The sequence below is a fragment of the Grampus griseus genome (assembly GCF_964374135.1).
Source record: "Grampus griseus genome assembly, chromosome: 7".
Lineage (NCBI taxonomy): Eukaryota > Metazoa > Chordata > Mammalia > Artiodactyla > Delphinidae > Grampus > Grampus griseus.
Window position 1 is genome coordinate 113,153,708 of NC_139001.1, and position 21,388 is coordinate 113,175,095.

Sequence of the window (21,388 nt, forward strand, 5' to 3'; positions counted from 1 at the left end):
TGCACAGGTTATTAGTAATAAATTCTTAATTATTTAACATCTTACAGCACTTGAAATTTTTATTTGGTTATTAAGTCTTATAAAACTCAGTAGTGTAAATTATTTAAATTTACTCATTAAACTTAAGTTTTCATCATATTCTGTACTTTCATTACAGGCTGAGCACAGCTGCTACCTCTTAATCTGCAGCAGAATGCTGGCCCCAGGGTTATTATTTCACATTACAGTTATGTTTTATGTAACTCAAGGTTAAACAGTACAACAGAATAGTTCACAGACTATATTTGGTGCCATGGATGATGCACCTGGACTTTTTGGTATTAACGTTTTTAAAGCCATATGGAAGCTTTACTATCATGATCTTGTCCCTTCTCCCAAGGCTGCAGGTAACCTAGACTCCTGGCCTGGTTTGTGCACTCGAGTGAGGAGAGAGAGTACCTTGCCCAAGCCAGGGCTCATAGGGAGGGTCACAGTAAATGAACACAAACAACAGGTTTCATTAGTTTTATTTCTGTAACCTTTAAATCATACCTCACAAATTAGATTTTGTCACAACTGGATTTAGCAGAAGCAGAGAAATCAAGTTCACTATTTTCTGAAACACTGACACAAAAAGGGGAAAGAAACAAATGACTTAGAAAAGGTTTTCATAAAAAAACTGGAAAAATCCCTAAACAAAAGCTAAATAATCATTAATTCTAATTGGTAATGGGTTTTATCACAATTAGCTGGTAATTAAGGTTCTTGCTTAAGTTCACAAGTCTTTCCCTAAATGTTACGGATCCTTTGTTAAAGGATAAATGGATGAACTCAGCAGCACTTCATAACATAGCTAGCTGCTGGAACATTCCATAGAAAAATGGAAAATAATTTTGTAAGGACGTGATGGCAACCCTCAGCAGCCAAATCCTCCGACTTTCCAATTACCAAAAGTATATACAATTTTAGTGTAGAAAAATAAGTCAACTTTATAAAATTAAGCTTTTAGATTGAAAACACCCCCTTTAACAGGCACAGAGATACTGAAAAATAGTTCCTAAAAATCTAACTAGCTTATGGAAAGAAAAACATGCCCTTATAGTTCTTAAATGCAGTCAGTACTGGGACTCTTCAAAAACAGGTGATACACATGCCCTCAGCTGCTGGCCAGAGACTGGTGGATAGGTGGCTGAAAGCAGCGAACGTGTTCCACAGGCGTGCTCTCTCCATCGCCCGACTTCAAGTACTTGTCCAAGATAGTGATAATCTCATCATTTAGAATCTGGAACTTGCGAATTCTCTCCACCATCTTCTTCAAAGGCTACATACAACAGTTAAAATTAGGATGTTTTACTAATAACAGTTACACATTTATTCTTCATGTGTCAAAATGTCAGGATTTTTCATATTTTCTCAGAAAAATTATAGCAAACTGCTGACACGTACCATCTCATTAATGTAACTATTGGACCGATGAATATATTTTGCAACATTTCTCTGTTGGTTTCATGCTACTAACTGTAGATTCATTTGTGAAACTTAAAGACCTATTTATTTAACAAACAGGTATTAAGAACCTATAGGACACCTCCTAAAAGCCAGGAATGTAAAGATGAAGATAATGTGGACAATGGGGAAAGACCAGTAAACTAGTAATAACACAAGTTTTAAATATTTCCAGTTATTGTGGACAGGATGCTTTGACAGACCTTCATGCTATAATAGAACCGGATAAAAAAAACCCACAAGCACTGCTGGTTCTGTCTATGCAGGAAGTAAAGCAAAAGCCAGGACTTCCTCAGGGATAGATGCCACCAGCAGCAGTGGGATGAGGAGACAGGCTGGGCAGTAAGCAAGGTGGACTACACCTGGAGACTCTCCACGAAGCCTGGACCTCTCATTAGGCTAAAGTGGTCCCAAGTTGGTAATAATTCTGGGAGATGAACAGTAAATGAAAATCCTAGGGAAAAACCCTATCAAACAAGAGCTGCCAAATAAATAAAATCCAACACACGGGGACTTCCCTGGTGGTCCAGTGGTAAAGAATCTGCCTTCCAATGCAGGGGACGCTGGTTTGATCCCTGGTCAGGGAACTAAGATCCCACATGCAGCGGGACAGCTAAGCCTGCACGCCACAACTACTACAGAGCCCGCGCACCTCAACTAGAGAGTCTGCATGCCTCAAATTACAGAGCCCGTGTGCGCTGGACCCTGCGCGCCACAACTAGAGAGAAAACCCGCGTGCCACAACTAGAGAGAAACCTGTGTGCCGCAACGAAGAGCCTGTGTGCCGCAGTGAGATCCCACGTGCTGCAACTAAGACCTGATGCAGACAAAAAGAAAAAAAAGTCCAACACAGTGGAACATTTCAGAGTTTTAGATACCCCTCGAGGCCTCAGATACTAGAACTAAAAAAGAATATAAGATACATGAAATGTGTAAAGAAATAAAAATTGGAAAAAAATTCCATGACGAAGATAAAATTATCAATGACTACCAAGATTTGAAGAAGAAGCAAATCAACATTTTAAATATAAACTGATGACTTTCAAAAGTAAAAGCACAGCAGGTCAGACTGAGCTGAAGTGAGTTAGTTAAACGAAGACAGTACTCTGGGTACAGCCCAGAGAGCCAAGGAAAAGGAAATGGACACCTCAGTTCTCCAACTGTAAGGAACTGAATTGAGCCAACCACCTGAATGAGTCTGGAAGCAGATCCATGATCAGAGGCTCCAGAAGGGATCACAGCCCTACAGACACACTGATAGTGGCCTTGTGAAACTGGAAATGGAGGACCCAGCTGAATTGTGCTGTACCCGACTTCTGACCTTGAAAACTGTGAGATATTAAGTGGAGACCAGATAAGTCCGTCTGACACTTATCTAACTGAAGTCCCAAAATGGAAGAAAAACTAAAATATTTGAAAAGATAATGGCAGAGTATTTTCTGGAATTCAATTACAAAGAATCCATAAAACACAAAAAGATCTTTAAAAAAGCCCCAAACACACTTTAACTACAACGAAGGGAGCCAGAAGACTTGAAGGGTATGCCAATAATCTGAAACTGCAGATCTTACAAGCCTCTATAATTTGAAGTAGGTCTACATACCTTAAAAACAGAAGGAAAATGGAACCATTAGTATTTCAGTACCAGACTCTTTTACTCACTAATTCCATTTAGATTCATTTGGGGAGTGAAAAGAATGCTTCAGTTGTCCTGGCATGAGAAACATTTCCAGAAAAACGACTTACAATAACTAGAAAGTATCTTTTTTTGTGAAACTTCCACATACCACGTTTTTGATAATTTCATCCTTGCCATCATGTTTTTGGACTTTGAGTAGATGGTAGCAAAAATCCAGTACAGCAAAGCGCCGCTGCTGCCCAAGAAGCACAATGATCATACAGCCAGCCCAGTGGAGCCCGTCGCCAAAACACTGCCTGGGGACAAGCAGCAGTAGGTAGGATGAGTGATCAGGTTCCAGCGACCAAACCACCTGCGTGCCCCGCCTGGAATGCTGAGCAGAGGTGTGCCCCCGGTAAACACCTCTTTGGGCTTCCTCTGGCAAACTGTGGCTCCTCCATGAAGAATGAGTTCATGAAGTTGCGGCCCTCCTATCTAGCAAAACGTACACCTGACCTGCACAAGTTTCCATGAGTTCAGAGAACTGCAGAAGCCCCGCCCTGAGGCACTTGCTGGGCCTCAGGCAAGAGCCCCCACTTGAGCAGCTTTATAGCAGCTCAGCAATTTGGGGGTCCGTTTCCAGAGGAAGGTGGTCCCCCGTGTTAGCCCGGCACCAGGTTCTCTCCCCCACCTCGCCCCGAGCACACGCGCTTACTCGACTGTAAACTCGTGTGTTCCCACAGGAATGCAGTAGACAAACTGCATGGCGCTCCACAGTCTGTGAAACTCGACACAGTCATCCACGTGCATGACCCCATTGCTGGGCAGGGGCCCACGCCAGATGGGGTCGTCCAGAAAGGTCCGGATCCGAGTCAGGATGACTTCAAACATAGACAGGCCACAGCAGAGGCGCTCCTTCGTCAGCAAGTCCCCCTCTCTTGCTATTGCAATTTGCTGTAGGAAGGACAAAATGTCACGGGCATGGCAGGAGGCTAGAGTGCTGAAACTGAAGTACTCCAGTTTTGTTTTTGACCCACTGGAAACTGTCCCAGCTTGCAGAAGAGGGTTTTTAGAAATAAGTACCAACAAAATAAATACGTCAGCTATTACCCGTATGTCTTACCACACTAAACGTATTCCAGAGTTGAGAACTGTCGAGTACAGCTGTTCTTAACGGGGAGTGATTTGTCTCCAGAGGACATCTGGCAATGTGTGGAGACATTTTTGGTTGACACAGCTTGGGGTGGGTCTAGTGGCATCTAGTGGGTAGAGGCCAGGGATCCTGCTAAATGTCCTACAATTCATAGGACAGTCCCCACAACACAGAATTATCTCGTCCAAAATGGCGACAGTGCTGAGGTTGAGAGACTCTGATGTAGCTGGTCTAAGTTCACGGAACTCCTCCTTGCTTTCTGTTATTAAAAACCTACGAGAAGGCCTTCTTCGTGAAGGGACGGACAACAAAAACAGCGACGTTTTCTGTGTCTGTCTCACGTGCCAGGTGATGTTCTAAGTCCCTTTCACGTGTTAGCTCATTCAAACTTCCCGGCCACCCTGTGACAAGGTCCTGTTACGAGCCCCACTTGAGACACTGGGGCCTGAGCAGCTGAGCGGGCTCGTCCCCCCTCATGACGCTTCAGGGCTGGGTCTCACCCAGAGCCCGTGCTCTCAAGCCCCAACCCCGGTAGTGGCCTAATGTGTGGGCCCAGCTCACGGCAGTGACAGCAGCCCCAACATGCATTACCTGAGGGGTTCCCAGTCTTTCGATTAGAGGGACAAGATGCAGTGGGGCGTACTTTGATTCTAGTCTTTTCATTTTGGCATCAAGTCTCTCTCCCTCTGCAGTGGAAAAAAATATTTTATACTCTATTCCTTTGTATGAATAACAACTGCACAAGTTTAATTTTGTCAAACAAACAAAAACCAACCAAATGAAAAATGTTTAACGTTATACATGTAGGTTCTCTTTGAAAATTCTTTTATGGAACTGGCTCATTTGCTATTTTAACTCAGAGAATTGATTTTCTGTTCAATATTCACTTTTAAAAACTTACTGAAAAATCCAAATATAATCAAAAACAGCACAGTACAGTGAATCCTCTGTGCCCATCCGCTGCAACAGTCATGAGATGGCACTCTTCTTTCATAGATACCCAACACCTCTCCTTCCGTGCTATTCTGAAGCACATCCAGGACACAGCATTTCAGCCCTAAATACTTCTGTTATTTGATACTCATTTAACAACATTATGTTACCAATTACCCCAGGTTATGACTGAACAGGCACGAAACTCAAACAAAGCTGGCCTGTAACTAAAGAGAACTCTCTGGCTACACAGACATGCATCCCTGCCCTGGTCAGAGGGCTGGCTCACCTTTCACGTGGACTCTTGGTAAGATGTTCTGGAAAGGGGCTGCGTGCAGGAGGTCACATACTTCTTCTAAAGACTAGAACAAAGAAAAAGAAGGCTGTGTTATGAAGCTTATCTCACAGCAAAAATGGACAAAGAAATCAGGTGCTGAAAACAAGGCACATCTTTGGCATTTAGTGTAAATTAAACACTGCAAACAGCACTGCCCAACAGGAGTCTGGGATGATGGAAATGTCCCCTAGCTGTGCTGTTAAGGTAGTTACCAGCCACATGTGGCAACTAAGTACTTGGAATGTGGCTAAGGAACTGAATTTTCATTTTTACTTACTTCTGACTAATTTAAACAGAGACAGGAGTAAACCCAGCACTGAACGTGGCCTTCGTGTTTACAGTTTCGCAGCCCTCGGTGCAGAGATAGGAAGGAGGTGCTTCCTGTGTAAACAGCAGAAGGCAGAAGGAAGGGGCAGCGTCAGCGATTCCCCACAGAGCCGAAAACAAGGTTCTGAGCAGTCGCTCTGAACCTGTTGTTGGATCACCAACTCCTTTAAAGAGGCAATAAAACCCCACGCTGCGCTTCCCTGGTGGCGCAGTGGTTGAGAGTCCGCCTGCCGATGCAGGGGACACGGGTTCGTGCCCCGGTCTGGGAAGATCCCACATGCCGCGGGAGCAGCTAGGCCCGTGAGCCATGGCCGCTGAGCCTGCGCGTCCAGAGCCTGTGCTCCACAACGGGAGAGGCCACAACAATGAGAGTACCGCAAAAAAAAAAAAACAAACAAAAAAAACCGCCATGCTACACAAGACCTCCAGAACAATGCAATGCAGGGAGAAAGTTTACTTCCAATGTCACAGGGGTTGCAGAACTCCTAAAAGCCCAGCGTGAACCCAAAGATGGGCAAGAACAGGGCGCCCTTCCCGAGTCCGAGGGCCCTTAAACGAGGGAAAGCGCCTTAGACCGCGGTGCGTTCACCGCAGGGCAAAAAGGCAGAAGACGAGAACGGGCTCTCATGCCTCCTATGCTACACCCATCCTGAAACCTCAATAAAACAAATTGTTAAAGAAATGATTATCAGAGAGTCAAAACATACTAACTGATGAGAGTTTCCCTTCTGAGGATCTCCCCAAAGATGAAAGCAAGGCTAAGACCAAGAGGAGGAAGAGAAGGCTTTCTGTACCCATCAAGTGAGGGTCCCATTGTCACCTAACGTAAGCCCGGTGCAGCAGCCAATCAGCCACCCCTGCTCCTCCAGAACCCCCCAGAAGGAGGCTGACCTCCACCCCGTCTCCTGTGCCCAAGTCCAGCAACAACACGAGTTCTTCACGCAGCACACACGTGACGGGAGCCCCTCTAGGCCAGAGCACACAGGACCTGGTCCCCAGGCCCCCTGCACTAGGAGAAGGCGTGGTGGCCGAAAGAGGACACGCTTAAAGAAGGAAGGCGTCAGACGGCGACGGCACAGCATGCAAACACAGCATGGGGGCAATGTCCGTGGAGTGCCATGCAGCTAAGAGAGGCTGAGGAACGTCACCACTTACTGATGTGGAGTGATCTCCAAAATATATTTACTGTCAAGTGAAAAAAGCCAAGTGGAGACGGGCGATCAGCCCATCTGCACCAAGAGAGGGTTGGAGGGCACCTGTAAGGTGACTAACTGCAAGAAAGTGGCCGGGCCAATGGATGGGGGATGGGAAACTTTGATGAGGGAAGAGAGCTGCTGGGTGGAACGGCTGGGGCAGAGCCACACAGATGGAGGGCTCTATAGGTGGTAAAAGCAGCTGCCTGCTGGCAACACCACTTTTAGAGGGACCACTTGGCTATCAGTACAGCTTCCAGGTGTCACTGACAATGAACTCAAATTTCTGCACCCAAACCAAGCCAGAGAAAGAGGGAGAATGGCTATAAAATCCAGTATTAAAAACAAACAAGCAGGGCTCCCCTGGTGGCACAGTGGTTGAGAATCCATCCGCCTGCCAATGCAGGGGACACAGGTTCGAGCCCTGGTCCAGGAAGATCCCCCATGCTGCGGAGCAATCAAGTCTGTGCGCCACAACTACTGAGCCTGTGCCCTAGAGCCCACAAGCCACAACTACTGAGCCTGTGCTCTAGAGCCCGTGCACCGCAACGAAGAGTAGCCCCCACTCCCTGCAACTAGAGAAAGCCTGCGCGCAGCAATGGAGACCCAATGCAGCCAAAAATAAGTAAATTTATTTTTAAAAACCCCAAAAAACAAGCAATCTAAAACTATTCTGAAACAAAAAGTTCAGTAAACACACACATACACATATAAGCTAAGAAGAATTATATCACCAAAAATTTCAGGTTGGGCTTAAAGAGCAGAATTTAAAGAACAAAACAAAAACCCCTTCTTCAGAAAGGTAGACCTATCTATCCAATGCAGAGGTTCAGAGTAAGATCAACATTGTTGGTTACTGAACCAAATCTTGGTGCCAGCTGGGGCCACCAATACCCTGGGGGCCTCACCACAGGCTCAGTGCCCCCTGCAGCTGGGTGACGGTTACCCCCCTTTTCTAATGTGACAATTTCAAGAACACATCTATGCTTAACATCTCCATTTATATTAATGGGAGTCCACACAAATGCCAAACACAGTTCATTACCACTTTCCTTGGAGACACCAAAACAACCACCAAGGAGAGATCAGTGTCTGGAATCTGGGTTTGATGAGATGGAGTGAGAAAATGCATCTCTCACCTTACAGAGCCCCACCCTGGTACTGGAAAACACCACCCCTTATTTCCAAAAGGACAAACACGAGACCACAAAATTCCAGTCTGGGGCAGGGCCTGGGAGCAGATTTGCCCAACACAAGGAGTGCGGCTTCTTGCCACTGCCATAAGGTGCACTGACAGGTGAGGGGGAAGGAGGAAGCAAAGGGTGACAGTGCACAGAGGGCAGGAGGGGGTGGGGACAGAGATTCCTGCAGGTAGAGCCACCGTGTCCAGGGGCCACTCACGGGCCATGGAATCTGCAGTGAAAAGAAAATGGCACTCAACTGAGTTGTAGATGACCTTTTTATTTATTGTTTCAGAAACATCCGTCCACTCATAAGCCAAAGTTTGCTTTAAGATCAACTGACTTAATGTCTTTCCTAGATGCCCAGCACTGTGCTTGTCACTCAAGGGAGCCCAGTACAGGGTGTAAACTTGAGACCCAGGCCCTGGTCTCAGAAGGGAAGAGACACTGGGGATCTGTGTCACCTGGGTGCCGAGGCCCAGCACTCACCTGGATCCTGAGACCTGGAAGGTCCAGCCACTGCTGAGGTTGGTCCCCCAGAACTGCAGGGGGCCATCCAGAGTGCTGGACGCCTGGGAAGGGCGGGGGTGTGGTGCTTTGAGAGTGCTGGACGCCTCAGAAGGGCTGCACTGGTGTCCAGGTATAGACAATAGGAATTACTGAAGGGTCTGCGCAGGGAAGGATCACATCAGTTCCAGATTTCTCTTTCCCTAAGTTTCTAACACAGGACCACACTCCTTCCAGAAGCCAACAAATGTCCAAGTGTTCCCTTTATGTGTGTGTTTCAGGAAAAGTCACTCATGAAGGGAATTTTCCTATATTAAATCTTTAAAATTAATGATGAGTGATTACTATTTAAAGGAATTTTCCCTAACTTATCTGTTTGTTAAAAATTCACATGGAAATACATGTGAAAGATAAAAGATTCAGTTCTCTCTCAGCTGTTCCTAGAGTGAGGCTGCCCTGGACACCAGCTCTTCAGGGAGCTGCCTGCCGGCCCTGCACCACCATTCCTGCTGCAGGGGAGGTGGGCTGGGCTGAGTCACAGCTAGTGGGACAGTGAGGGGCTGGGAGTTGCCCATCTCTGGCACCATATGGAAAGGGTCTCCAGGGAGCAGAGTAGCAGAGGGGAAGCCAGAAGATGCGGGTCCTGACCGGAGGCTGTACCCAACCTTGGGCTCCCTGACATGAGAGCCAACATATTTTCTTTTTTGTGTACCTGGGTGTAAGAGGGCCAGTCCAGTGGCTCAGCCCCTACAGGCCTGGCAGTCTGACTGCCACGCCCTGCACAGTGTACGGGCACCCCAGCCCCGGTCACTGCAAAACACGACCTTGCCTCTGCCAAGCTGCCAGGGCCCCGGAGACAAGAGACTGCTTTAAGAAGTAACAGAGGAGCTCCCCAGACGGAGCCAGAAATGCAAAACAATTCCCATCCAAATGCCAATATGCTTTTTCAATGCATTTGGCAAGCCGATTCTAATACTTTCAGAGCAGAGCAAAGATCCACAAAGAGGGAGCATGTGCTTGAAGAAAAAGGTTAGGAGCACGTCCTGTCAGGTGTCAAGACTTAAGTTACAGCTGCCATGAGTAGGACGTTTTAGAAGCCACGGACAGACACACAGACCGGTGGAATGAGGAAGAAAGCCAAGAAACAGACCAGCACATCCACAAAAAGCTGAAGGATGACAGAGTGACACTGCTGACCAGCAAAGAAAGGAGTCTTCCTTCGGCCACTGGAGGAGGGACAACTGGTTACCCCACAGAGGAAAAAAGAACCTCACCCACATCTCACTACACACAAAAACCAACTCCAGAAGGATTATAAAATAAAGAGAAGCAACACCTAAAACCTTTAGAAGAAAATATGAAAGAATATTTTTATGACCCCTAGGTAGGAAAGGACTTTTTTGAAGAGATACAAAAAGTGCTAACCATTAGGAAAAAAAAAAAACAGAGACTACATTCAAATTAAGAGTATCAGTTTACCAAACATCACCACTGTTAGAGTGGAAAGACAAGCCAAAAACAGGGGGAGGTATTTGCATTTAAGTGTAACATACAGAAGATACACAAATTGTAGTAAAATGGATAAAAGATACAAACGGAGCATTTAACAGGACGGGAAGAGGCCAGCACCAGGGAAGACAGCCGGCTCTCTAGTCCTGAGGGAAAGGCAGAGTGAGGCCACCAAGAGTCCGTGCTACACTCACGAAGGCTCTCAGTGCAGAACTGTCAGGTGACATGGTCTGCAGGGGACAGAGGGAGAGGCTAAATGACACCACCAGGAGGCAATCAGTGGAGAAAGTGGGTGTCCCATGTGTGCTTTCCTAGTGGTGGTGGGCTCCTGGTGTCTGCTTTATTATGCTGTCCACTGCAGTAGGCATGGGGCACATGCAACTATTTCAATGTAAAACAAAATTCAGCAAAATTTAAAAATCAGTTCTTCACACGGAGCCACGCTTTGAGGGCTCCACAGCCTCAGCTGTGGAACTTCCCATCATACACAGTTCCCCTGGGCAGCAGTGCTTTTACCTTATGTGTATATCACATATGTTAATTTAGATGCAGCAAATACTATATAATAAAACATTCTTAAATGATGAACTGCATTGCATTTCTGTTTTCCAGTTGTAGAGAACAAATTCACATTAAAGTCCAAACAGTCATGAGAAAAGATCGGTGCTTTACGATACTTGCTCCCCTTCCGCCACTAAATAACCCCACCGAATCAAGCGTCTAAAGCTCGGCCTGATCTATCACCCGTGGGGAGGGGGGCTTGGCGGGACGCGGGGCGGGGCACTCACCAGGCTCTGCTCTATGAGCAGGCAGAAGAGGATGGCGTTGCCTACCTCCCGTAGGTTCTGGAAGCACACCGTCTTCAGCTCTGCATACTCAACAATGTCCTTTAACTGGTGGTGGAAGAACTCCAGGATGCCTATGGTGGCATAGAATGAGTGTGGGGCTGGGGGTGGCTGGAGGGGAGGGAGCCCCACAGGGAGCAGCCTGGGGTTCACGGCCGGGAGCACTGAGCATTCTCCCACTGCCATCGTGCCCACAGGGACATGGCCGCACGTCTCCTGACCCCAGCACCTTCCCTGCACTGGTGGTTTGTCCACCACCTGAGTGCCGGGCCTCAGCTCCAAAGCTTCTTTCTCCGTCAACCCTGTCCAGGCATGGCTTGTTTTACTGTGCTTCGCAGATACTGTTTTTTACAAATTGGAGATCTGTGGCAGCCCTGCATCAAGCAAGTCTATAGGTGCCGTTTTCCCAACAGCGTCTCCTCACTTCATGTCTCTGTGTCACATTTTGGTAATTCTTGAAATATTTGAACTTTTTCATTATTATTGTAGTTGTTACAGTGATCTGGGATCAGTGATCTTTGATGTTACTATTGCAAAAAGATCACAACTTGCTAAAGGCTCAGACGATGGTTAGCATTTTTTAGCAATGAAGTGTTTTTAATTAAGATATGTATGTTTCATAAGGCATGGTGTCATTGCACACTTAATAGACTACAGTACAGCGTAAACATAACTTTATATGCACCAGGAAATTAAAAAAATTCATGTGGCTTGCTTTATGGCAATATTCACTTGACTGCGGTTATCTGGAACCAAACCTGCAATATCTCCAAGGTCTGCCTGTATCTTCAGAGGAGGCATCACGTCGCAGTAAATGAGAAAGACCACAGTCATCTCCAGCAGAGGTAGAAAAGGTATTTGGTAAAATTCAGTATGCCTTCACAGGCACAGAAGGGAATGTACTTAGCCTGATAAAGGACATCTACAAAAACCCTGTAGCTAGCTAGTGTCACACTCAGTGGTGAATCTGCACACCTTCTCCCAGAGCTCCAGAGCAAGACACACATTTCACCACTGTCCTGGAGGCCCTGGATGTTGTAATAAGGCCGGAAAAGGCACAAGGCATAAAGTCTGGAAAGAACTCAATCTATCCATTCAATGCTGATACAGTCAAAAATCCCCAAGCTGACTCCAGAATTTATAGTCTCACAGAAGACCTAGAACAGCCTCAACAACCCTGAGGAGAACAAACTCAGAAACTTAAATGACTTCAAACCCCTCATTCCGAGAGGTCAGGCCCCGAATGCCGTTCGGCACGGACCCCACAGCCTTGCCTGCCTGAGAGGCCATCCTTTCCTCTCTGCGGTCCACCCCAAAACGGGCACTAGAGAGCAGGGGTGCTCCCAGCAGCATGGCACTATCCACACGGTGGTGCCAGGCCAGCTGGGCGAGGACGTTCAGAGAGCAGCCCTGAAGTCCACAGCTCTGCCCCAGACCAGCTTTGGATTTGGCCTAAATGGCTTGTCTTTGACATTTAAAATATCCACCTTTAAAATATCCGGCTCTAGTCAGGATCTGAGCAACAGTTTTATTATCCCAATGTTACTCATCTGTTTTCTGAGATCCTCCGAAGCCAGGCCAGACCAACGGTTAGGTCCCTTCCCAGGGGCCAAATGGGTCATCTCACTGTCTCCTTAAACACCAATAGCCCTGGGCGGTGCCAGCGACCTCTGGGGGCTCAGCCACACCAGCCGACTACCCATCAGAACAGTCTCTCATGGGTGACCTACGTGTGGGCCCAAGTCACTTGGTAAGATAGCTGCCCAGCTTTTAAGAAAGTAGTAACGAATATGAGAGAAAAGGCAGTTTTGTTACGAGATAAGGGTTCCTGTAGTCCAATTTTATCACGAACGATGCTTTCTGAGGTCACGAAAGCTGTTCACATGGAGAGCCCCAAATCCGCTCTGGTCAGGCCATGCAGGTCTGTCTGGCACCCCAAAGGGCACATCTGCCCGAGGGCCCTACGGTCAGCCAGCCAATGAGACAGGCTCTCAATTAGAGGGAGGCTGCCAGGCAGAAAGACAGACGGGCTGCGCTGTAAGGGGAAGCAGCACCCCTGCATGGGGCTGCCTCTGAGGCCTCTGGGCAGTTGGACCTGGCAGTGGAGCTCCCTGCCCCTCCCTGGTCAGCGATCTTCAAGATCCTGGTGTTGTAGGAGAGCCAAGGTGCGCAGGGTTCACAGCCCTCACTCCCCACCCAGCATTCCCACCCCAAACGGCAACTCCTACACACCCTCCTGCACACGTGCTCCTGGTTGAAAGGCTGGCTGGTTTTTTCTGCTGGAAACAATCAGGCTCTGGTTGGGCTCCCCACCTCCTCCCACCCGGGGAAGGCAGATCTGATCCTTATCAGTAATTTCCGACTTGATTTCCCTTACTGGGGCCTATGGCTGACACTGTCCCTCCCTGTGCACCCCAGGGAGCCGCTGTGCTCACCAGGGGAGCCGTACTCGTGCCGCGGCAGCCGGCAGACCTTGGGCATCACCTCCATCAGCGTCTTCACGTACTGTAGAATTGTGCCTTGCAGCTGTGAGAGATGGGCTGTGTCAGCCACCAGCCACACCACCACGCAGGCTGTGGGTGTGACGGGCACTTCTGAAAAGGAGTCTGTTAGTCAAATGCACAGTAACGACCTGGGACTTTGGCTGGAGGGGAAATCTCACGCGTGGAGACTGATGTGAGAGAGGGAATGGAAAGCCCCTCCCCACACAGGAATTGTGTGCAGAATCCTTCCCACCACCACCACCCCCCGCCCGGGGAAGGAAGCCCACCGAGGGAAACATACCAGGCTCTTGACCACCTTCAGCAGCTCCTCCATGACCACTGCGATGCCCTGGTAGCCGAGCAGCCGGCAGATGACCTGGAAGTGTGGAGGCCCCACAAAGTTCCGGTAGCTGCCGTAGATGCTTGAGTAGGCCAGGTTCAAAGCCTGGGGACAGAGAAGGCCAGCGCTTGAGGGAAGTTGCCAGGGTTTTCAACGTAGCCCCACGCACAGGTGAAGATGAAGAATCCATACGTAAAGTGCATTAGCACACAGTGCCCTCAGGTGGAGGCATCCAGAGACCCTGTTGGACTGCCCTTTATTGGTATAATCTATGTTTCCAACTTGAAGACATAAAAACCAAGCTTGCTAAAACAGAAGGAAGAATACAAAACCATTTGGTTCTTCAACATTTATTAAACTGCCAGTCCTACAGAAGACATTCTGAGGTTCTGGAATGAGAAATGAATGTATCTCAGGGCCTCACTGCTGCCCCCATGTTACTGCTCCCAGTCTCCTGAGGGAGACACCAAGGATAGACTCTGATGAGGCAGTGGGGTATGCAGGGATTGGGGGACAGCAGCCCCTGCAGGGGGGGCAGGCGAGAAAGGTAGTCAGGGTGGTTTCTTGTCAGACGGGACCTCCAAGCTTGTCTAAGGACACAGACGTCTGCACACCTATCAGGGAGACTCCCAATGTAAGCATTCAGTGCTACGTGTTTCCCTCTCAGCACTTCTTTAGCTACACCCCGTAAATTTTGATATATTTACATTTCATTTAGGTCAATGTCTTTTTAAAAACTTTCCCTTGAGACTTCCCCTTGCCCTAAGGATCATTTGAAATGTGTTAATTTCTGATTTTCTTATCTCTTTGTTACTGATTTCTAGCTTGAGATCACTGTGGTCAGATAACACACTCTATAATATATCAGTTCTTTGAATTTTGTTGATGTTGTTTTATGGCCCAGGGTATGATCTATCTTGGAGAATGATCCATGGGTACTTGAAAAGAATGTATGTTCTGCTGTTGTTGGACGAAGTGTTCTACACATGTCAATAACATCCTATTGGTTGATGGCGTTCATTCTTTTTTGTTGCTGATTTTCTGTGTACTTATTCTTTCGATTACCAAGTGAAAGGAATGTTGACTTCCCCAACTACAACTGTGGAGTTGCTCATTTCTCCTTTCACTTATGTCAGTTTTTGCTTCAAGTATTTTGAAACTCTGTTGTTGGGTGCATAAACATTTAGGATTGCTGTATTTTCTTGGTGGCTTGACTTTTTTAATCATTATGTAATGTCCCTCCCTCTTTGTCCCTGGTAATATTCTTTGCTCTGAAATCTGCTTTATCCTATACTCAGTCACTCTGCTTTCTTCTGATTGTTTGTGTGATACATCTTTTTCCATCCTTTTACATTTAACCTACATACATCATCGACTTGAAGTGAGTTTCTTATACAGTCATATTTTTTAATCCACTCTGTCAATCCCTCTGCCTTTTTAACTGTCTTTAGACCACTTACATTTAATACATTTACATGTAGTGTAATTATGATTTTTAAGTTAGTCTCTGTTTCATTCTTCCTGTCTTCCTGTGGGTCATTTAAACATTTTTTAGAATTCTGTTGTGATTTAACTGTGGTATTTTTGAAAGTATCTCTTTGCACAGGCCTTTCAGTGATGTTCCCAGTCTTACATTATACGTTATGTAAGTTATCACAACCTACTGTTATCAACATGTTACTACTTTGAGTGAAATGTACCACTCTCACCTGCTTTTAGGTCCCTATAACCTTCCCCCTTCCCCTTTTATAATTGTCTTAAATATTTCCTCTATGTACACAGAGAACCACATCAGGACAGCAAGGATTCTGAAGAACTGGCAGAAGTCTAGTTGCTCAGCTCTGAATGAATATCCTCAGGAGGCCTGCTTGCAATTCCTGGGGACTCAGCCCTTGAAATGTTGCCTATGTTGCTGATTGATAGTTGTTTTCTACACTTGGGACACTTAACCATGCTGTACGAGCTTGTCTAGGTTGTTTGTACAAATAGTGATTTATGGCAAGCCCCTCCTTTCCTTCTGGGGATTCTGAGGTTGCAGTAACTTGTGGCTGTGTCTATGCCCCTAGCCCTGGACCCAGGTGTTCCTGTGAGCTTCTCTTTCCTGGGCAGGATCACCCTGTACGTCCCATGCGACCCCCATTAGGGACCACTGGAAGCCCGCACCTGCTTCCATAACCACCAGATGCATCTTTCCCCCTTGCTGATCCTGCTTTGTGTCCTTTAGCCGTAATAAACTGCAGCTGTGAATGAATGAATCCTTCTGGAGAATCACCAAATGTGCAGGTGGTCCTGGGACCATCAACACAGAAAGTCTGAGTCCAAACCAATGATCAAATGCAAGATTCACCAAGGTGGAAACACTGCCAAATGCCTGTCTCACATTCCTCCCTACAACCCTATCAGACTTGGAAAGACCATATCTTGATTGTGGGCTCAGACACAACCTGCCCCCTGCCATCCCTCCTCAAAGCACCAACTGTGCTTTATGATTATTTTTTAATCCAGAGAAGGAAGGGCTTATTACTTGTAGCAAGAGAACACTTGCTTTCCCAAAGCAATGTCCCTAAACTGTGCTTTAAATGCTGGGATTCTGGGACTTCACTGGTGGCACAGTGGTTAAGAATCTGCCTGCCCACGGGTTTGATCCCTGGTCCGGGAAGATCCCACATGCTGCGAAGCAACTAAGCCCATGCACCACAACTACTGAGCCTGCACTCTAGAGCCCGCAAGCCACAACTACTGAAGCCCATGTGCCTAGAGCCCATGCTCTGCAACAAGAGAAGCCACCACAATGAGAAGCCCACGCACCACAACAAAGAGTAGCCCCCGCTCACTGTAACTAGAGAAAGCCTGCACGCAGCAACAAAGACCCAACATAGCCCCCAAAAAAAAAAAAAAATGCTGGGATTCTGGGTGAGGTTTTTGCTTGATAATAAGTTCTAATGCTTGAAAAACATGAAAATCATTAGTAAAATTAAATGGCCTCATGTTACAAGTGGGAAAATTCACTCCCAAAGCCACCCTCACTTGCTCGGGGCCTGGGGCTCAATGACACCTAAGTCCCCGGCCCCCCGATGAGTGTCTGGCTTCCTGGAGACCTCACTCACCCCAAAGATGGCACATCCCAGGGACAACACAACCGGAGCAACATGCCTACTCAGAGGAAGGGGAGGAGGAACTACCTCTGAAGAGGGCAAAATTACAAATCCTACACTATAAAACACGCAGACTCAGACGAGGGGAGCCTCACAGCTCAAGTCAAGAAACACTGCTGACCACGCCTGATGCAGAGACTGGGGCCTCGCCCGGAAACCAGTGGACGAGGGCTCCAGACTCACTAGTCATGTGCCCTGGGTTCTCTAATGCCCTCAACACTGTGCATCTTCAACTGTGAAGTAGGGACAACCTTACTTATCTTATAGGAAAGAGAACATCAGTGATGTACTCAAGAGAGTGTTCACTCGGAACGGTGATACCAGGAACCAACAGGGTAACGCCACAAATGGGCACTCATCTAAGTCGATTTATTACCATAAGACACTAGCCCTCACTCATCACTCCTAACAAAAGAATGGATTGGATTTTTGAATTGGATTCCTGTGTATTCCATACTCTCATAGGTACGAACACCCTAACCGCACAGCAGCACACTGAAGTGCAGCTGACACGTCTGAATGCTCACAAGGAACAGGGTGGCTCAACTCTGACAGCACAATGTTCTGGCATTCTGCCTTTCTTTGATCCTCAAAAAAGTATCATATGAGATGAATAGTCAGCATCAGTGTTTCTCACGCAAACTTTTGTTAGACTTCTGTTAGGAGTCCAAATGATCTAACAAAAAAATACTGGTTTAGGTTTTAAGAATAAACATGACATGAACAATTTCTCAAAGAGGCTGAAATCCATAAGTTTAAGTTCAGTCACAGCTGGTCGCTTTAAAAAGAACAATCTAATCTTTTTTTTCCGAGATGGGCACCTACTTTGCAGATGCAGATGCACCTGCCTCCTTTTTAGCACAGAATGCTTGTCTTTTTTTTTTTTTTTTTTTTGTGGTACGCGGGCCTCTCACTGTTGTGGCCTCTCCCGTTGAGGAGCACAGGCTCTGGACACGCAGGCTCAGCGGCCATGGCTCACGGGCCCAGCCGCTCCGCGGGGCCCGAACATGTGGGGCACGAACCTGTGTCCCCTGCATCGGCAGGCGGACTCTCAACCACTGCGCCACCAGGGAAGCCCCCGCTTGTCTTTTTCTTATTAAATTGTAAGAGTACTTTAAATACTGACAACACTAACCTTTAGCAATGCCCTTGCTGCTGCACATCCAGCCATGTCAGCCGGGAAACCTGCCTCATCTCATGGGATGGTGGGTGTCCTGTGGTTCCCGGATGTCAGCTGTTTTCCGCATGCCCCTTCCCACCTCAGCTCCTTCCTTTAAGGTGTCACAGCTGGACAGGCCACCCTGCCCCTCCATCACAGATGTGGCCCCCACCCACAAGCCTCTTCCACAAACTTTTCTGGCTCGATATTTTTACACCTTTAAATCTTCCAACAGTCTCACAGCTGACACCCACCACATGGCCAGAAGCTGTCCCAGCACTACATTACTTTTCAGAAGGGTGCTAACTGAAGGAAACAATAACATTTTATATGTGGCATGATACATTCAAATTATTGAAACTACACTGATTCAAATTAAACTTCAAAATACGCTTCGCTATGAACTTAAAAATCGTAATACAAACACAGAAGAACCTACCTTTGATCCATGCAGATACTGGGGTTGTGCATTTGGCTGTTTATCTCTTTGAAATTCTTGAGAAAATGGTAATACTGTCCGAACAAATCTAAACAAGAAAGATGAAAAAAAAGAAAACCAAAAATTTAATGGTAGTTCTTTAAAATTCAGACTTTTCCATTACTCATCAAAATCTTCCTCCCAATTAATCATCACATAGGAAAATTCTGAGAAATCAAAACCCACACTAGGAATGAGCTATAAATACTCTGAAGTATGATAAATGTATCCGAAGTTCAGGAACAGAGTGAGGACGCCGGAGGCCCTTCTAGCACATGAAAAGAGTCTCCAAACTTGGCACGAGGACCATTTCATTCAGTCTTTTGAAAAGAGGTGATGCAGGCACTTGGGCCTTGCTGGGCCTCTGGACACAGCAATGATGGCAGGGACAGGAGTGGGAAGGCAGATTCGGACAGTGATGTGGTCACTCAGGTCACTGGGTACAAACTGACAGAAGGTGAGTCTGTAAACACACTTGCAGAGCCACGAGACTGTGGCTTCATAACAGATTAAGAGCAACTAAAACTCAAATGCTTGGATCTTAAAGCAGAAATGTCAAAATCGACTCACACTTTCAAATCAGAAGCGTTCATTTAAACATATAAAACTTTTTACAAAGAAGCATGATAAAATTCATGGATTTGCTAATTATTAAATTCAAAAAACTTGATTAACACATATTGCACTTTAATAAATAAAAAAGGATGTAACTGTCAAAACACCACTTGTGCATGAAACAAATGTTTGCATCTGAGGAGAGGATAGCGGCCTGTGGAGCTGATCACATTTACATGGAAACATCACGTTGCTGAGTGGCTGGGTTCTGTCGTTATCCTTTTTTTTTTTTTTTTTGCGGTACACGGGCCTCTCACTGTTGTGGCCTCTCCCATTGCGAAGCACAGGCTCCAGACGCGCAGGCTCAGCGGCCATGGCTCACGGGCCCAGCTGCTCCGTGGCATGTGGGATCCTCCCGGACCGGGGCACGAACCCATGTCCCCTGCATCGGCAGGCGGGCTCTCAACCACTGCGCCACCCGGGAAGCCCCAAGGAACCGTTTTTTAAGTCTCAGATTATCTCCCTATATATTACTTATAAATTTCAAACAGAAAAATGGAAACACGCCAGTGGAGAAACTTGGCAGCCACCACCCTAACCAAGGGACGGATGGCCAGTGATGGGAAAACCTTGTGGTACATTGCACTGAGGACATACCCTCCTCAGTGGTCTTCCTGCCAAAGAGGCCCGACTCTGATCCCAACTGCTGGCTTACTTCGAGGGCTATCGCGCTGTCACAATTAGTAGCTGTACAGGTTAAATTTAAGTCACAGGCCACCCCATGCGACTTCCCAGAGTCACCAGGCATAAATCATTAATCGGAAATAAGCAGCAAAATAAGTAGATACGCCAAGCAACAAACAGAGTTCTGGTTTCCCCACAAGCAGCTCTCAGAAAACCCTCAGGCATGGAATTAAGATACTGGGTGGCATAATTTTGTCTGTCTTCTCAGGTTTCCACATGCAACGTGGACATACGAAACGCTATTTTAAAATGTCTTTTCCAGATAATGAAGCTCTAAGGGTTCCACTGAAAGACCTGTTAAAAATACAGGAGTAATGGCTTTTGCCAATGCTCTCAAGAGGTGGAGGCCTCCAGCGCTGCTGCTCTGGTGAAGACTGCATCTCGTACAGCCAGGGCTCCCTCTGAATTGCACCTCAGGTTTCTGGGCCCAAGGAGACTGAGGTCACTTCACGCTGGCCCCTGCCAGCACATGTGCCCAAGGTCACAGGTCCAATGCATGGGAAACTGGGTTCCCGTGCAATCAATTGCACAGCCTGTTGGAGGCAAAGCCGCCTACCAGCGCCGTGTGGGCAGTGGGGAGCACGCGCTATCAGGCGAGGGCAGCCATCTGCTTGCTGTCCTTCAGGGTGGACCTCGTGCTGGACAGGCTAAGGGGACCCAGGGCAGAGGTGCCTCTCGTCAGTTTATACACCTGATGCCATAGTGTCTGTCAGGCCATGCAAGTGACACGGCCTGGAGGTGTTCCACTCCTGCTAAGGTTGCTGGGCCACACGGCACCAACTTCCTGACCTGAGTCCTGGCAACCTCGTCTCTGACAAGACTCCTGCTGCCAGTAGGACAGGTAGCCTAGGATGGCGGGTTGTTCCCTAGCATCGGCCCCGATCAGGGAAGGGCACCCACGTGAGCCCAGCTTGGCAGGCAGGGCCTCGAAATAGACCTCTTTCCCTAACTGCACACACATGACTCATCATGCCTGGAGCATCTTTCAGAAAACATAGTGATTCAACAGAAAGGTTTACAGCACATGCTGAGTTTTCATCACCATGTAGATTTCAGCTCCCTCCCACCCCACCCCCTTGCAGTCCTTCCATGGGGCTCCTGTTGTTTTTGAGCCCTCGACCCACCAGGCTGTCACCAAGATGACCAGAACAGGCAGATGCTGAACACACGCAGTGCAGCTGGCACAAAGGGGGCCCAGGGAGCATCTTCAACTGTTCCTTTTGCAAGATCTCTGAGAATCCCTTAAAGGGCGACAAAATGCTAGATAATCAAAAATGCAACCTAAAGTAACACAAGAAAATCACGACTCCTTGTGTTGCCTGAGTCTACCACCTCCACAGCCCTGCCCAATGCCCCCCGCCCCCGGAACATATTTTCTCAACTTGC

At 47.2% G+C, this 21,388-nt stretch overlaps 1 protein-coding gene across 4 annotated transcripts in view; it reads right to left on the bottom strand.

The window, feature by feature from the left end:
- Window positions 1–499: 499 nt before the first annotated feature.
- CYFIP1 (cytoplasmic FMR1 interacting protein 1) overlaps window positions 500–21,388 on the bottom strand; it is a 93,780-nt gene continuing 72,891 nt past the window's right edge. For all 4 annotated transcript variants that reach the window (XM_082657881.1, XM_082657884.1, XM_082657882.1 and 1 more), the window contains exons 23-31: window positions 18,665–18,752; window positions 13,873–14,016; window positions 13,524–13,614; window positions 11,032–11,162; window positions 5,479–5,551; window positions 4,848–4,942; window positions 3,819–4,057; window positions 3,273–3,420; window positions 500–1,300 (exon numbers count right to left, since the gene is read on the bottom strand). In XM_082657881.1, coding sequence (XP_082514007.1) covers window positions 1,136–1,300; window positions 3,273–3,420; window positions 3,819–4,057; window positions 4,848–4,942; window positions 5,479–5,551; window positions 11,032–11,162; window positions 13,524–13,614; window positions 13,873–14,016; window positions 18,665–18,752 — 1,174 coding nt within the window. In that variant the 3' untranslated portion in view covers window positions 500–1,135. The remainder of the gene's footprint in view (window positions 1,301–3,272; window positions 3,421–3,818; window positions 4,058–4,847; window positions 4,943–5,478; window positions 5,552–11,031; window positions 11,163–13,523; window positions 13,615–13,872; window positions 14,017–18,664; window positions 18,753–21,388) is intronic.